Source organism: Dipodomys merriami, unplaced genomic scaffold, assembly GCF_024711535.1.
Source record: "Dipodomys merriami isolate MVZ:Mamm:240054 unplaced genomic scaffold, mDipMer1.0.p SCAF_106, whole genome shotgun sequence".
Classification (NCBI taxonomy): Eukaryota; Metazoa; Chordata; class Mammalia; order Rodentia; family Heteromyidae; genus Dipodomys; species Dipodomys merriami.
In genome coordinates this window covers 2,853,622-2,870,361 of record NW_027202338.1, presented here as the reverse complement: position 1 = coordinate 2,870,361, position 16,740 = coordinate 2,853,622, and the positions used below count along the sequence as shown (strand labels likewise).

The following is a 16,740-nucleotide window of genomic DNA, read 5'->3' as shown; positions in this document are numbered from 1 at the left end:
TTCTGTACTGGCTGGCTTCAAACCATGATCCTCAGATCTCAGCCTCCTGAGTAACTGGAATTATAGGTGTGAGTCACTGGCACCCAACATGATTTATTTATTTTTGGCCAGTCCTGGGGCTTGAATCTGGTCCTGAGCGCTGTCCCTCAGCTCTTCAGCTCAAGGCAAGAGCTCTATCACTTGGGCTACAGCGCCACTTCCAGTTTTCTAGTGGTTTATTGGAGATTGGAGTCTCACAATCTTTCCTGCCCAGGCTGGCTTTGAACTGAGACCTTCAGATCTCAGCCTCCTGAGTAGCTAGGATTACAGTGCCCAGCTTCATGATTTATTTTTTTGAGACAAGGACTCATTATGAAGCTCAGGTTCTAGTTTGCCATCATACTGCTTCAGCCTTGGGAAGTCTGGAACTGCAGGTGCGCACTACTGTAGGTCACCTATAATGATGCTGTTTTTAAAAAACATGTCTAGTACTTCTTCTTATGTCCAATTATCACAATTAACTTGCCCAGGACATTGTAGGATAAAGAAAATGAAGGTACAAAAAGCAGATTGGTCATTTTTATTTTGCATGCCAGTACTGGGACTTGAACCCAGGCCCTGGGTACTGCCCCTTAGTGTTTTTAGCTCAGGGTTGGTGCTCTGAAACCCATTAATTAATTTGAGATAAGAGTCACACAGATTTCCCTGCCTAGTAGGACTATGAACCTAGATGCTCAGATCTCACCTGAGTAGTTAGGGTTACAGGTGTGAGCCACTGGCATCAGACTGGATGAAGGAACTTATGCAAGTCTCAGGTCTGTCTGCCAGGGTCAGGAGGTCTGGGTTTTCGTGAGTCTTGTTTGGTAAAACCCTGCACCCTACATCCTGGATTTCTCCCATGAGTAAAAGAACCAAAGTCAAGTATGGTGGTGCATGCCTGTAATCCCTGTCTCAGAAAAAAAAAAAAAAAGAACCCGGGAGTCTTCTTCCAGAAAGGCCTCCTATCTTCCTCCAGCAACTGAGCGGGCCCTGTTGCCTCCTGGCTGGTCTGGACACTGGGTTGAGACCAGGAAGGAAGCCCAGGTGTGGCAATCGATTTCCCTTCCCCCCTCCCATCACACTTGGGGGGATACTTAGGGCTGAGCACTGCCACTTGATGACAAATGACTGGGTAGGTCCTGTGCCTAGAGAGTCAACTTCCTGCCTCAAGGAGTCTCAGAGGTGGCACTTCACTCAAGAGCAGAGCCATCAAAGGTTTCCTGAGAGACCCTCAGAGTGGACACACTCCTAAGGATTTCACCTGCCCAGAAACCTGCAGCAGCAGCAGCCCCACCCTCGCCTCCCCAGGCCTGGCCAATTAGGGCATTTGATCTCACCAGCCACTGGCTTTGGTTCAGAGATAGGGATCTGAGCTCCAGGATCAAGCTATACCTGGAGGTCCTCAGCTCTTGGATTGAATAATTTTTCAATTTTCACTTACATCAGTGTTATTTAGTGTGAGTGTGTATGTGTGTGTGTGTGTGTGTGTGTGTGTGTGTGTGTGTGTGTGTGTGCGCGCGTGCGCGCCTATGTGCCAGTCCTGGGGCTTGAATTCAGGGCCTAGGCACTGTCCTTGATCTTATTTTGCTCAAGGCTGGTGCTCTACCACTTGAACCATAACTCCACTTCAGGGTTTAGGGTTTTTTTTGTCAGTCATGGGGCTTGAACTCTGGGCCTGGGCATTGTCCCTCAGTTCTTCAGCTCAAGGTAAACGAGCCACAGCGCCACTTCCAATTTTCTGTGTGGTTTACTGGAGATAAGTCTCTCAGACTTTCCTGCCCAGGCTGGCTTTGAACCATGATCCTCAGATCTCAGCCTCCTGAGTAGCTAGGATGACAGGCATGAGCCACCAGCACCCGGCTCCCCGTTTGTTTTCAATGGATTCAATAAACCAGGAGATTTGAGTTTCTTAATTTGGCAGGGAGGTCTGAGGGTGCCCTGCTGGGCTGCCTACCCCAAGGCTCTTCCAGTTCACAGGAGAAGCCTTTAGAGGCCAGAGCATGAAGACACAAGGCTGAGGCAGAGGTGAGGTCTCCTGGCTGAGGTCACATCATCATTGTCTGAGCCACATCCCCAGGATCCTAGGATTGTGTTTGAGATGTCTTCAGTTACCTGAATTGAATCTTCTGCCCCAGTCTTTGGAGAGGCTGGGATTACAGACGCACACCATCAGTCTCAGCTTTTATTTATTTACTTTTTTTGGCTGGTACCAGAGTTTGAACTTAAGTCCGCAGGCTTGCTTGGCTGGCACTCTACTACTTAAGCCATGTCTGGTTTTTTTTTTGGGGGGGGAGTCTGGTCATGGGGCTTGAACTCTGGGCCTGGGCGCTGTCCCTCAGCTCTTCAGCTCAAGGCGAGCACTCTACCACTTGAGCCACAGTGCCACTTCCAGTTGTTTGGTAGTTCATTGGAGATAAGAGTCTCATGGACTTTATTTTTTTTCCTTTTTTTTTTGCCAGTCATGGGGCCTGAGCTCTGGGCCTGGGCGCTGTCCCTCAGCTCTTCAGCTCAAGGCTAGCACTCTACCACTTGAGCCACAGCGCCACTTCCGGCTTTTTTTTTTTTTTTTTTTTTGCTTATGTGGTGCTGAGGAATTGAACCCAGGACCTCATGCATGCAAGGCAAGCACTCTACCACTGAGCCACCTTCCCAGCCCTATCTTTTTTATTTTTAGTCAGTCATGGGACTTGAACTCAGGGCCTGAGCATTGTTCCTGAGTGCTTTTACTCAAGGTTATTGCTCTACCACTTGGAACCACAGCACTTCTGGCTTTCTGGTGGTAAACTGCAGATAAGATAACCATGATACTCAGACCTAAGCCAGAGAAGCTAGGATTGTGGGCATGAGCCATGGGCACTGGGCTCCCCACATCTTTTTTTTTTTTTTTTTTTTGCCAGTCCTGGGGCTTGAACTCAGGGCCTGTGCACTGTCCCTGAGCTTTCTTTTTCTTTTTTGATCAGTCATGGGGCTTGAACTCTGGGCTTGGATGCTGTCTCTCAGCTCTTCAGCCCAAGGAGAGCGCTCTACCACTTAAGCCTCAATACCACTTCTGATTTTCTGAGTGGTTTATTGGGGATAGGAGTCTTATGGCCTTTTCCTGTCCAGGCTGGCTTTGAACCATGATCCTCACATCCTTGAACTTCTTTTTGCTCAAGGCTAGTGCTCTACCCCTTGAGCCACAGCGCCACTTGCAGCTTTTTCTGTGTATGTGGTACTGAGGAATCGAACCCAGGACTTTGTGCATGCTAGGCAAGCACTCTACCACTAAGCCACATTCCCAACCCACTTTTTGTGTCTTTCTCCAAGCTTCCCCCATCTCTACTCTCCTTCATGGACATCCTGTGTCTCTCCATTCTTCTCCCATATCCTTCTTCCTAGACCTCAGGAAGTCCAGCCGTGTGCCTCTTCGCTTGGCCCCAAGCTTTGGCAGCATTGCTTGAGCTGGCCTGACTTCCCCAGGGCGGGGTGGGGGCTCCTGGCCTCCCACAGCGGGAGGCACCATGTTCAGTGAAGCCATGAATGCCTTCCCCCGGCCTTGGTTCCCTAGGTGTGTGTGGGGGGGGACCAGCTAGAGTTGCTGGCATTTCTCCTTAAAGGGATCGCCCCCCCCCCACATTCCCAGGTGGGCACTGGCCACTGGTCCCCAAGGCTTCAGAAGATCCCTGGCAGCTTTCTCTGTCAGCCTTGGCTAGCTGAGTCACCCTGGGGAGTCTCTCTCTCTCTCTCTCTTCTCCATGACATCATGCTTCTCCAGGAACAGCTGCAGGGAAGGACAATCACCTGGGCACCCTCCCCCGTGTGACTCCGGTCATGTGACAGGTGGCATTTATTGGGGTCTCCAGTGTTCACATATAATGGGGTGGGGGGAGATCCAGTGTCAGACTACGCAGCAGGACAGAGATGGAGTCAGGTGGGGGGGGGACCGGCGAGAGAGGCGGAGGTAAAAATAGCCGCGCAGGCCCCGACCCTCGGGGCCTGGGGCTGGCCGGGCGCTGGCGGGTGCTGGGCTGGTGTCCAGCAGCTATTCTGGGCCTGGGAGACTCACACTCACACACACACACACACACACACACACACACACACACACACACACCGGAGGAAGGCCCCCCCCCCCCAGCCTCACTGCACCCGCCCCAGGCCGAGGCCATGGCGGTGGAGGAAGGAAGGGAGGGCCCGGTAGGCAGCAGAAGGAAGGGGGCGGAGGCCTGCGGGCCTTGTCCCGCATGTCCAAGGTGTCAGGTCCAGTGATGGCTTCTGGGGGAGGGGTGAGGGGGGGACCTGGGCTCAGCACTGGGGAGAGAGAGAGGATAACTCAGCCCATGTCCACAAGGCTGCCCCGGCCCAGTCTGCTCCCCATCCCAGGCCCCTGCTCACCTCATCGCCGAAGCCCCCGCTGCCACTCCTTGCGCCCCCAGAGGTGCCTCCGATGAGGAGGCCTGTGTGTTCCGGCCGCTCAGATGCCGAGTGGCTCAGCTCTGGCTCCCCCGGTGGCCTGGGGAAGGCGGGGCGGGGGGGGGGGGAGAATGGGGATGGGGTCACCCCTAAGAAGGAACTAGGCTTGGGCGCTGGTGGCTCATGCTTGTAATCCTAGCTACTCAGGAGGCTGAGATCTGAGGATCACAGTTCAAAGCCAGCCAGGGCAAGAAAGTCTGTGAGACTCTTATCTCCAAATAACACCAGAAGACTGGAAGTGGCGCTGTGGCTCAAGTGGTAGTGTGCTCGTCTTGAGCTGAAAAGCTGAGGGACAGCGCCCAGGCCCAGAGTTCAAGCCCCATGACCGACTTAAAAAAAAAAAAAAAAAAGAGAAGGAACTAGGGGACTGGTTGAGGACCGGATAAGATCAACAACAGTGGAAACAAAGCCAGGGGCTGTAGCACATGCCTATAAGTCCAGCCACTCAGGAAGCTGTGATACAAGGAGAATTCTAACCTGCTGGGGCCAAAACAGAAGCACTAGGGGTGTGAGGCTCAAGTAGAAGAGTACTGCCTTGCCAGCACAAGGCCCTGGGTTCCACCCCAGCTCCCCCCAAAACACAAAAGACTGGAACGGAGAGGGGCTGGGAAGGTGGCTCAGTGGTAGTTGTGCTTGCCTTGCATGCCTGAGGCCCTGGGTTCGATTCCTCAGCACCACATAAGCAAAAAGCAAAAAGCTGGAAGTGGCACTGTGGCTCAAGTGGTAGAGTGCTAGCCTTGAGCTGAAGAGCTGAGGGACAGTGCCTAGGCCCAGAGTTCAGGCCCCACGACCGGACCCCCCCCCCCCCCGCAAAAAGACTGGAACGGAGAGAGATGGAGGCAGATCTGAGGGTTTGGGGTGAGCAGGGTGGGGAGAGTCGAGGTGGATAGATTTGGAGGGGGGTGGAGTGGAGGTGGGGTAGGGGGCTGGGAGTATCTGAGGAGAGGTGGGGCAGAGGGGTTGGGGTACATGGGTGGGCTGGGGGGCTGAGGGAAGCTAGGAGGAAGTTGGGGTGACTCACGGGGCCCCCTTTTCCGCCCGCCGGCAGCAGCCGGGGCGACCCTTGCGTCTCATGCAGTAGAAAGCAGCCACGACCAGGAGCAGGAGACCCACACTGACCGCCACGGCCATCACCGCCACGCCGGCCTGGGCCATCTGGGGGGCCACTGTGGGGACAGGGTGGGGAGGTGGGCTCAGCCTGCCAGGCAGGGCCTGCCAGCACCCCACCCCTGGCTCCCCAGAGTGGGTGACTCACCCGTCCCGAAGTGGAAGACGTGGCTGGTTTTGCCATGGACGTTGGAGGCCTCGCAGGAGACGCCCTCTCGGCCCAGGGCGCTGCTCACCTTCAGGGTCAGCACGCTGCTCACCCAGCCCGGGCCTCCACTGGGCTCTGGGGGCTGCGGAGACCTGGATGAGGCCCGGCCCTTGGGCTACAGGGCAAGGGCCGAGGGGGACAGGGGACAGGCCAGAGGAGGCCTGGTCCCCCAGAGGTGCAGGGATAATACAGGATACTGGGATGGGCTAGGGGTTGGGGGGGTGCTCAGGGCTGTCCCTTACAGTGCCACCCCGCTGGCTCCAGGTGAGCGTGGGCTCTGGGTAGCCGCGGGCGGAGCAGGCCAGTCGTACTTCGTCTCCCTCCGTCCAGCCATCTTTGGGCTTGGGCTCCATCTCTAAGGGTTTTAACTCAGGTGACCCTGTGCAAAATGGGGGATCCCAGAACAAGTGAGCGGGAGGCCCAAAGACATGGGAAGGGGAAAAGAGAGGAAGGGGAGGGGAAGAAGAGTTCCTTGAGCTCTGGTGGCTCACGCCTGTCATCCTAACTACTCAGGAGGCTGAGATCTGAGGGTCGAAGTTCAAAGCCAGCCTGGGCAGGAAAGTCCGTGATCTCCCATGAGCCAGCTGGAAGTGGAGCTGTGACTCAAGTGGTAGAGTTACTACCTAGCCCTGAGCAAAAACAGCTCGAGGATCGTGCCCAGGCCCTGAGTTCAAGTCCCAGGGGAACCGCCCCCCCCCCCCCCACACACACACAAAAGAGAAAGAGAAGAGAGAAGACAGTGCCATTGTCTCCATCCCAGCCGTCCCTGGTCTTGAACCTTGAACCAGCAGCCTGAAGCTCCGGGTGCGGCTGAGGAGGGGGACGGTGGGCGTGGAGGCCTCACACAGGTAGGTGCCCGCCGAATCAAAGGTGATGTCGCTGATGGAGAGGGTGGCGCCATCCCCCAGGGGGACAGAATCCTGGGGAGGAGAGAGGAGAAGGCCAGGTGGGGCTGTGAGCAGGTGAAAGGGGCCAAGCAGAGGGTCGGAGACTTGGGGCTCCGTTTCCCCCCACCCCTTACCTTGGTCCAGTGGACGGTGGGTTTGGGCAGGCCGTGGGCAGAGCAGTGGACAGGTGTAAGGCTGCTGTTGAGAAACACAGGGAGCTGCTCTTCTACACTCAGCTCCAGGGGGTCCAGGTCTATGGGGGGGGGACAGCATGTTACCTACCCCAGAAAGCCCCCACCTCAACCAGGGACTCTGCAGGGCTGTCTGGGGTAAGAACACCACCGGATCTCCTCCTCCAATCCCTCACCTAGGCCCTCAGGCCAAAATCTACAAGTCCAGGAATCAAAGCCCAGGTCCACTTTGCTCCCAGGCTGATGGCTGAGCCCCAAGCTTTGTTGTGCTGTCTGGCGATGGATCCCAGAGCCTCCCTGAGGCTAAAGCAAGGGATCTGCTTCCAAGCCCCAACCACCCCCGCCCCTCCAGCCTCCATCCAAATGCTTGTTCAAGCTCTAACTTTTGCCTCCTTCCCATGGATCCACATTCATCATGTGTATGTGGTTTAAGACTTTGTGGCATGGGGCTGGTGGCTCACGCCTGTCATCCTAGCTACTCAGGAGGCTGAGATCTGAGGATCGCAGTTCAAAGCCAGCCTGGGTAGGAAAGTCATGAGACTCTTATCCCTAACGAACCATTCAAAAACCTAAGGTGGAGCTGTGGCTCAAAGTGGTAGAGTTGTCAGCCTTGAGCAAAAGAGTTCAGGGACAGTGCTCAGGTGAGTTCAAGTCCCAAGAATGACCCCCCACACTCCCCCCCAAAAAAGGACTTTATGAAGGTGACATTGTCCATTACCTGACTTTAAATAACAATTTAAGAAACCAAAAACCTAGTTGGGTGCCTGTAGTCTCGCGCTTATAATCCTAGCTACTTAGGAAGCTGAGATTTGACTATTGCAGTATGAAGCCAGCCTGGACAGGAAAGTCTGTGAGCCTCTTATCTCCAATAAACTATCAGAAAAAACTAGAAGTGGCGCTGTGGCTCAAGTGGTAGAATGCTATGCTTAAGCACAAAGAGACTCAGGGATTTAGGCCCTGAGTTCAAGTCCCAGGACCAGCAAAAAATAAGAATAAAAAACAAAAACTTTATGAAGCTGGGCCCAGACCGTGGGCATTGGTAGCTCATGCCTATAATCCTGGCTATGTGAGAGGTAGAAGTAAGAGGATCATAGTCTGAGGCCAGCCCTGAGCAAAAGCTGGAGACTCTATCTGAAAATGAAATGAAGCAAACTGGGTGGGAAGGGTGACTCTACAAGGCCCAAAGCCTGCAGATTAAACACAAAGCTGGAATTCAAGCCCCACAAGTGCCAGCAAAATCGCCACCTGCTCCACCTGCAAGAAGGAGCCTCCTTCCCTTCCCTCCATCTCTGATCTGGCCTCCTCCTCACTTCCTGGCCCTGCTCCCCACCTGAGGAATGAACCTCGGGGTTCATTGCTTGATGGGCATCTGCAAAGCCAGCTGGGCCACACCCACCAGGCCACACCCACCTAGAGCCACGCCCACAACACGGCCACACCCCACCCCTACTCCTTGATTCCCCTTTCTCACTGCATCTTCCAATGAAGAAGACTCTTCTCAAAGCAATTCTTGCAATGGCTTCGGGATAACTCTGGATCCCATAGTCAAATTCCCTGACACAGCCCACAAGATCCCGCCCTGCTGGCCTCTTCTGATCAGCATCTTCTGCTCCTTTTCCTACTTAGCTCCACTGAGGGGATCTCTTGCTAGTTTTAGATTTCTCCAGTGCCAAGTCCTGACCTGCCTCAGCTCCTTCAAACATGCTTTGGTTATGCTGCTGTGTTTAGCTCTTTGCATTTCTATTTTTTTTTGTCGATTGCATTCAGGACCTAGGCGCTGTTCCTGAGCTTTTTCACTCAAGGCTAGTGCTACTTGAGGTTCTCCAGTGGTTCATTGGAGATAAGAATCTTAGCCGGGCGCTGGTGGCTCACGCCTGTAATCCTAGCTACTCAGGAGGCTGAGATCTGAGGATCGCGGTTCAAAGCCAGCCCGGGCAGGAGAGACAGTGAGACTCCTATCTCCAATAAACCACCAGAAAACCGGAAGTGGCGCTGTAGCTCAAGTGGTAGAGCGCTCGCCTTGAGCTGAAGAGCTGAAGGACAGCGCCCAGGCCCAGAGTTCAAGCCCCATGACCGACAAAAAAAAAAAAAAAAAAAAAAGAATCTTAAGGATGCTGGGTGCTGGTGGCTCACGCCTGCCATCCTAGTATTCAGGAGGCTGAGATCTGAGGATTACGGTTCAAAACCAACCTGGGCAGGAAAGTCCATGAGCCTCTTATCTCCAATAAACCACTAGAAAACTGGAAGTGGCACTGTGGCTCAAGTGGTAGAGCGCTAGCCTTGAGCTGAAGAGCTGAGGGACAGCGCCCAGGCCCAGAGTTCAAGCCCCACGACCGACCAAAAAAAAAGAATAGTCTTAAGAATTTTCCTGTCCAAGCTGGCTTGTTCCCCCTCCCACCAACCCCCATCATGGGGCTTGAACTCTGGGTCTGATTTTAAGCTCAAGGCTAGCACTCTACCACTTGAGCCATGGCACCACTTCCAGTTTTCTGGTGGTTATTTGTGAGATAAGAGTCTCACAGACTTTCTTGCCCGGGCTGGCTTTGAACTGTGATCCTCAGATCTCAGCCTCCTGAGTAGCTAGGATGACAGGTGTGAGCCACCAGTGCCCAGGTCCTGGGCTGGCTTTGAACCTCGATCCTCAGATCTCAGCCTCCTGAGTAGCTAGGATGGCAGGCATGAGCTACCGGTGCCTTGGGCTAGGTACTGGGGTTTGAACTCAGGGCTGTAAGCTTGCTAGGCAAGCCCTTTTCCACTTGATCCATGCCTCCAGCCTTCATTTTGGGTTTCCCCTCTCAGTTTCTCACCCTTTTCCTGACGCCTCTCTGGCCTCCTCCTGCCCCCACGTGCCACCCTCCCCCCCTCCGTGGGCACTCAGATCCTCCTTTAACTGCTGAAGGACAGATTCCCCAGCTGTTGCACAGCTGACAGCTGCCAGATGCAGCTGTCCTGCTTCTCTGGGAACGGCCTCAGCTGCGCAGGGGCCCTCACCCCCTCAGCACACAGCCTGCTCCCCTGTCCCAACTGGGGACAGCTGGCAAAGGCCAGCCTCCTGTCCAAGAGCCCTGGAGGGCCAACCCAGGCCTTCTTTAGACCCAGGCCAACCTCTGCCCTGCCCACTCTCATCTCCCAACAGACATGGAGCCCTCTCGATGCCCTGCAGACTCTGCCACAGAGTCGCATGGCCAAGGAGACTGCGTTACTCCTTGTCTAATCCCCTCCCTTGATATTATCAGCGCTGTTACCCAAAAAGACCAGAGTCTCGGCCAGCATGTGTCTGCTGGCTGCTCTCCTGCAGAAGGAAGACTGCACTGTCTGCCTTAGAGCGGGGTCCCCACCATCCACTCAGGGCCCTCCTCCCTCCTCCCCCAGGAAGGCTGAGGGGAACCAGTGAATGCCAAAGAGGAACAGAGCCTCTGCCCTGTGAATACTGCCTAGAAAAACAAGATCGAGTCTAGGCTTGGTAACTCACGCCTGTAATCCTAGCTACTCAGAAGGCTGAGATCTAAGGATTTTAGGAGCCAGCCTGCACACAAAAGTCTGTGAGACTCTCATCTCCAGTTAATGAGCAAAGAAAAAAGGAAAAGAAAAAAAGCCAGAAGCAGAGCTGTGGCTCAAGCATTAGAGCACCAGACTTGATTCTACTCAGGAGACTGAGATCAGAGGATTTCAGTTCAATGCCAGCCCAGGCAGGAAAGTGTGTGAGACTCTGATCTTCACTGAACCACCAAAAAGCTGGAAGTAGAACTGGGGCTCAAGTGGTAGAGTATTAGCCTTAAGCAACAAAGCTCAGGGACGGTGCGCAGGCCCTGAGATCATGCCTCAGGCCCCGCACAAACATATAAAAAAAGTTCAACGCTTGTCTGAGCAAAGTTATCAAGACCCTGTTTCAAAAACAAAATACAAACAAAAGGACTAGAGCTGTGGTTCTTGTCTAGCTAGCAAGCCGGAGGCCTTACGTTCTATCTTCAGGACTGTAAAAACAAATTAAGCAAATAAAACAGAGTCCAGAAGATAAGAACTTAACAATCAGGTGAGGAGATGGATGTGTGTGTGTGTGTGTGTGTGTGTGTGTGTGTGTGTGTGTGTGTGTATGTGTGTGTGTGTGTGTCTGTCTGTCTGTCTGGGGGGGGGGGGAACCACAGCTTTCAGGAAGGGTCCATTGGTGATGTAGCAGGAAGATGGGCCTTAAAGGCCAAGGACAGGTTCTAGGCTCCTCCCTCCTTCACTTATGCTAAGGAGCCATAGCAGGTTCTATGCAGGTGAGGGTCATGATATTGCTCTCTGGTGGTGGTGGTGGTGGTGGTGGTGGTTGTGTGTGTGTGTGTGTGTGTGTGTGTGTGTGTGTGTGTGAGAGAGAGAGAGAGAGAGAGAGTCCTGGGCTGGCACTCTACCACTTGAGCCACACCTCCATTTCTGACTTTTTTTTTTTGGTAGTTCACTTGAGATAAGTTCCAGCTTGGGCTGGCTTTGAACCATGATCCTCAGATCTCAGCCTCCTGAGCAGCTAGGATGACAGGTGTCCGGTGGTCTGGTGTGGTGGCCCAGACTGAAAGAGGCAGGTGTGGGAGTGGGTGGGGTGAGGAGACAGTTGGTGGCCCCCCTTCTCTCCCCAGGCTCTCACACGCCACGCGCAGCTCCAAGGTCTTGACCAGCTGGACGTAGTCCTCAGCGTCGTAATCCTCCACACGGCAGCCGTAAGTCCCGCTCTGGTTGCGATGCACAGACGTCAGGGTCAAGTTTCCCTGGAGGTTGACGCCGACTCTCTGCTCCTCGTCGTTCTGTGTGATCCAGAGACCAGAAACCAAGGCTCGGGAACCCTCCATTAGGCCAGGGGACAGGGACTGAGGTGTCACAGGCTGAGGTGGGCCCAGGGTCAGGGGTCATCCAAGCTGCATATATTTAGCCACAACTCTCCCAAGCTGGTGTGTGTGTGTGTGTGTGTGTGTGTGTGTGTGTGTGTGTGTGTGTGTGTGTGTGTGTGTGTGTGGTCCGAGGTCCTTCTAGCTTAGGTGGGATGGGGGTGTTGGGGTGGCTCTGGTGGTTGAGTGCTTGTCTGGCATGCACCAGGCCCCCGGGATTCTCTCTCCAGCACCGCAAAGAAAATACATAGATCAATCATAAGCCGGTGCAGGTTAGAATAGCAAGGGAGTTTTAGGGGCCAGGGACGCCGAAGGTGGGGAGCACAGGGGTAGGTTGAAGTGGGGGTTACCTGTAGGCGGAAAAAAGTGTACTCTGGGCTGGGGCTGCCGTCCCCCTGGCAGAGCATGTGGACCGAATCGCCCTCGCGCACCCAGCCCTCGGTGGTGGACGGGCTGCCCAGCCAGAACTGCACGTGCTCCGTGGGGTCTGCAGAAAGACCCAAAGAAGGCAAGCACCATCAGCACATGCGCAGTGTGAGGATTCCTCCGCCCACTGTGTGCCCATGCGCACATGCGCAACAGGTGCACGCAGGTGAGCGCCCCCCACCCCTCGCGTGCATGCGCAAAGGCAGGACTACAAGTCAGGTCAAGCCCTGCCCCAAAGGGCACTGATTTCAAATCTCAGACTCACATTTATTCTATTTCCTTTTTTTTTTTTTTTTTTTTTTTTGTTGGTTGTGGGGCCTGAACTCTGGGCCTGGGCGCTGTCCCTCAGCTCTTCAGCTCAAGGCTAGCTCTCTACCACTTGAGCCACAGCACCACTTCCAGCTTTTTTTGCTTATGTGGTGCTGAGGAATCGAACCCAGGGCCTCATGCATGCGAGGCAAGCACTTCTACCACTAAGCCACCTTCCCAGCTCACATTTATTCTAATTGGAGACATCAGAGGTCAGAGGTGGACGTACTCTGAGGGTAGGGTCAGGGGTCAGAGTGGGTGAAAATGAATGTGAGGTACAGAGCCAGATACCCATTGGGACTTTGTATGTATGTGTGTTAGTGGGTTTGAACTTGGGTCCTTGTGCTTGCTAGGTAGGCATCTTTAATGCTGAGCCACGCCTCCAGTACTGATTTTGTTTTTTCCAGTCCTGGGGCTTGAACTCAGGGCCCGGGCACTGTCCCTGAGCTTCTTTGTGCTCAAGGCTAGCACTCTACCACTTGAGCCACAGTGCCACTTCTGGCACTGTTTGTGTGGCATTGAGGAATCGAACCCAGGACTTCAGGCATGCAAGGCAAGTACTCTATCACTGAGCCACCTTCCCAACCCTTTGTTTTGTTTTTTCAAGGATGAAGTCTCGAGGACTATTCTGCTCAGGTTGGCCTCTAAATGCCATCCTTTAGATCTCAGCCTCCTGCGTAGCTAGGATAACTACTTGCCTGCCTGCCTCCCTCCCTCCCTCCCTCCCTCCCTCCCTCCCTCCCTCCCTCCCTCCCTCCCTCCCTCCCTCCCTTCTTTCCTTCCTTCCTCTCTCTCTTGTTTTTGAGACAGAAGATCTCAACAAAGTAGTCCAGACTGACCTGGAACTCCTGATCCTCCTGTGTCACCTTGGGCTCCCATTGGAGGTCAGAGGCCAGCGGGCAGGCCTTGAGCAAGAAGTCAGGGTAGGTAGAGGGACAGGGAAGAGTGTGTGTGTGTGGGGGGGTGTCAGGAACTCACAGTGAAGGGTGAGGTGGAAGGTGGGGCTGTCCAGGCGGCCATGGCGGCCGGAGGGGAGGTTGTACTGAGCGGCACAGTGGAAGCTGGCGTTGCGGTCCTTCTTGTGGAGCCGTAGGTAGAGGGTGCTGGTGAGGGACAACAGGCCCGAGGCTTCCCGGACTGTGCGGCTGGTCATATACCTATCTGCGAGAGAGGCGCCAGGCAGTCACCAACCCCGGTCACCACCACCTGCTCAGCCCGGGCATGGGGCCGTCCCCGATCACTCACCCTGGTTCATCTCCATGGGTACCTTCAAGTGCTGCCCATCCCGATACCACGAGATCTGCGGGGCTGGGTTCCCATTGCGGCTGGTGCAGGTGGCGATCTGGGACAGACATGGGCGTGGCCTTGAACTTGGGGCGGGGACTCTGAAGTCTGGTTCTCCTCTTCCCTCGCATCCAGATCCTTCACCCCAGAGCCCCTCGAGGTCAGCCCCCAAGGTCAGCTTACCTCCTGGGCCAACTCTTCCATCACTGACAATGTCCCTTTGTTGGGGGACACCTCGGGGGCCTCTGGTTTGGCTGTGGGGAAGGGAGATGTTCAATTCAGGGGTTCCTTCCTGGGTCCATGGCCATCTGCCCGGTCTATCCCGGGAGACTCACCAAACACTCGGAGGCTGGCGGTGGCCTCCGCGGTGCCGGCTGCCCCTGCCTTCACCACACACCCGTAGTCTCGCTCATCGCCCACATTGGCCTCAGCCAGCACCAGGCGCCCCTGGGAATCCAGCTGGTATGGGGGGCTGCGGCTCTCAGAATCGTCCACAGAACCCTGGAGCTTGGAGTTCCGGTACTCAGCTGAGGCGAGGCGGTGGCGGGTCCCTGAGCGGTCAGTCTGCAGATGGACACGGGGGAAGCTCTGGGCTCTGGCACCCACTCCCATCAGCCCCTGCTCCCCTCGGCTGTGGCCTTTCCTCTCCCTCCCTGTCCCTGTCCCTGCCTGTCCCCCCCTCCTCCCAAGGTCCTACCCGCTCTCCATGGCCTCCTCCCTCCCAGCCTCTCACCTCTGGCTTTCTGGGTCCCCTGTCCCCCTCCATTCCTCCTGTCCAGATATCTGGGGTCACGCAACCTCCCAGCCCTTCACTGGGCTTCCACTCCCCAATTTTACTGCTGATTCTTGGGGTATAAACCTGGGCAGCCCTGATTGTGCCCTGAACCCCTGACTCCCCCCCCCCACACCCTGTCTCCCTCCTTCCGTCTCCCGAACTGAGCCCAAAGCACTTACAAGAAACCATTCCAGCATGTATTGGTCAAGGTTCTCCAAGACGGTGCAGTCCAGGGTGACCAGCTCCCCCTGCATGACCTCCACCAGAGAGGGCACAGACAGGTGCACCTCCGCCTGCACACCTGTCGGGCAGCGTGCCACTGTTCATGGCCACTCACCTGGACAGCTCTCTAGACCCCAGCCTCCTCCCTCAGACCCAGGAGTCCAGACCTCAGCCTCTTCCCTCAGTCTGCAGGATCCAGACCTCACCCTCCTGAATCAGACCCAGTGATCCAGGCTGCAGCCTCCTCCCTCAGACTCAGCTCCCTTCTTTCTCCATCTCCCACCTCTGCATCTTCGGGCAGGTAGGGACCATCAGAGAAGCTTCTCATCCCTACACCCGTAAAGCTACAGCTCTCTTGTGCCAGCACTGCTGGTGGCACAAGAACCTCGTGTCCTTCCCTCAATGCTTCAGAATAAACTGTCTACTCCTGCTTTTCCTACAACAACAAAGGCCCCTTAATAAGGGCAGGGCCACACCTGGCTCATCCGTGCCCTCCAGCACCTGTGCAGGTCTGGCTCAGAGACTTGGGTCTCTGCAAGAGGGTCTCTCCCTGGCTTGGTCTCCAGATCGCTGTGAATCTCTGTGCTTCCCTGGATGGGGCCTGAGCTCCTGGAGCTTTTGTGCTCCCTCATGCATGGGGGGCTGGGGTGTGGGCTGCGGCCCGGGCCTGGAGAAGGATGGGTGTGTGGGGGTGGCCAGGGGGGACAGGGCTGGGCAGGTTTCAGGAATGTGGGAGGGCCAGGCTGGCTGAGACCTGCCCGGCTTGGCGCCAGAGCCCCCTACCCGCCCCTTGGCTCTCCAACCCTTTTAATGGAAGAGCAGAGAAGGTAAGGTGAGTCACCCAGCATGGGATACGGGTGAGGTCAGGATTTGGGTCCTGGGGGCATGGGCGGCTGAGTCTGGGACTCCCGTGAGGATCCTGGCATGTTGAGCACTCGGTGCTGGGAATGCACCCTCCAGGCTGGCATCTTGGCATAGCTTCCAGTTCTGAGAACCTCCCAGCCAGGCCCGGGCTTACCCCTGGGGACCCACTATTTACCATGCTTGTTTAGGAGCCTGGATTCCTAGGCTCGCGGGCTCACCTCTGGCCCCAGCCTGCCCCAAGGGAGTAGAGATGGGGCCAGGCTGGTTCCCAGGGCTGGGGTGGAGCTGCAGACAGCCAGGGCTGGCCATCGGATGTCCTCCGGCCAGCCCTTCAGGCCACCACGCAGGTGTGTGGATTTAGCTGAGGCCCCACAGGACAGTGGAGGGGAAAGGGGGTGGCGGTCACTTTGTTCTAAGGACTCACAGCCAGGGCTGGGACTCTGGGCCCTCGCTGAACCAGGAGACTACTTTCAAACTACACGAATGGCTGGTTTGGCCACAGAGTCCCCCCCTGAGCTACCAGAGAAACTGGAAGAGAGGGGGGGGGGACAGCTTTCTCCGGGGTTTGTTTTTCACTCTAGCAAGTGGAGGGTCATGACTCGGGTCCCAACGGCCCAGATTCCAGGAACCCCAGAAAACAAGGGGATTCCTGGGGTCCTGAGCAGGGGAAGGAGTGGATCACCGCGTCCTCGTGTCTCCTCCTCCTCCTCTCCAGGGGTCCCCCAGATTTTGTACCCTGGGACGGTGGTGTTTAGTCCTGTTTCCTTCCCCGGGGTTCTCCCCAACCCCTCCCTGTTCTCACCCCGAGTCCCTACCTGGGTGCACCGTCAGCAGGAACGCGAGCCACAGCAGCCGCGGGGCCCCGCGCGCCCCGATTCCCGCGTCCGGGGGCTCCATGTTCGCGGCTGCGGCGGCGGCAACTGAGCTTGGGGTGAGGCTCGGCGGCGGCGGCGGGGCCCGGCGGCAGAGGCCACGCCCCCGAACCACGCCCACCAATCGCACCCGCTTCTCCGCTGGGCCACGCCCACTCCGCACCGCGACCACGCCCACTCCTCCCTGCTGCCTGGGCGCCGGGCCAGGACCTCCCACTGCCCGGAGCGGACCCCTGCGCGCGTGCGCGTGCGCCCCAGCTCCG

At 56.0% G+C, this 16,740-nt stretch overlaps 1 protein-coding gene across 1 annotated transcript; it reads right to left on the bottom strand.

Moving 5' to 3' along the window:
• Window positions 1-3,826: 3,826 nt before the first annotated feature.
• Window positions 3,827-16,544, bottom strand: LOC138813831 (basal cell adhesion molecule-like). The gene is made up of 15 exons (XM_070002319.1): window positions 16,421-16,544; window positions 14,699-14,820; window positions 14,080-14,308; window positions 13,928-13,998; window positions 13,706-13,802; window positions 13,439-13,621; window positions 12,076-12,212; window positions 11,488-11,644; window positions 6,807-6,925; window positions 6,564-6,705; window positions 6,028-6,164; window positions 5,726-5,867; window positions 5,492-5,636; window positions 4,393-4,510; window positions 3,827-4,308 (listed from the first exon to the last, which is right to left on the bottom strand). The coding sequence occupies exons 1-15, from the start codon at window positions 16,500-16,502 to the stop codon at window positions 4,303-4,305; spliced, it is 1,887 nt and encodes a 628-aa protein (XP_069858420.1). The 5' UTR covers window positions 16,503-16,544; the 3' UTR covers window positions 3,827-4,302.
• Window positions 16,545-16,740: the final 196 nt, after the last annotated feature.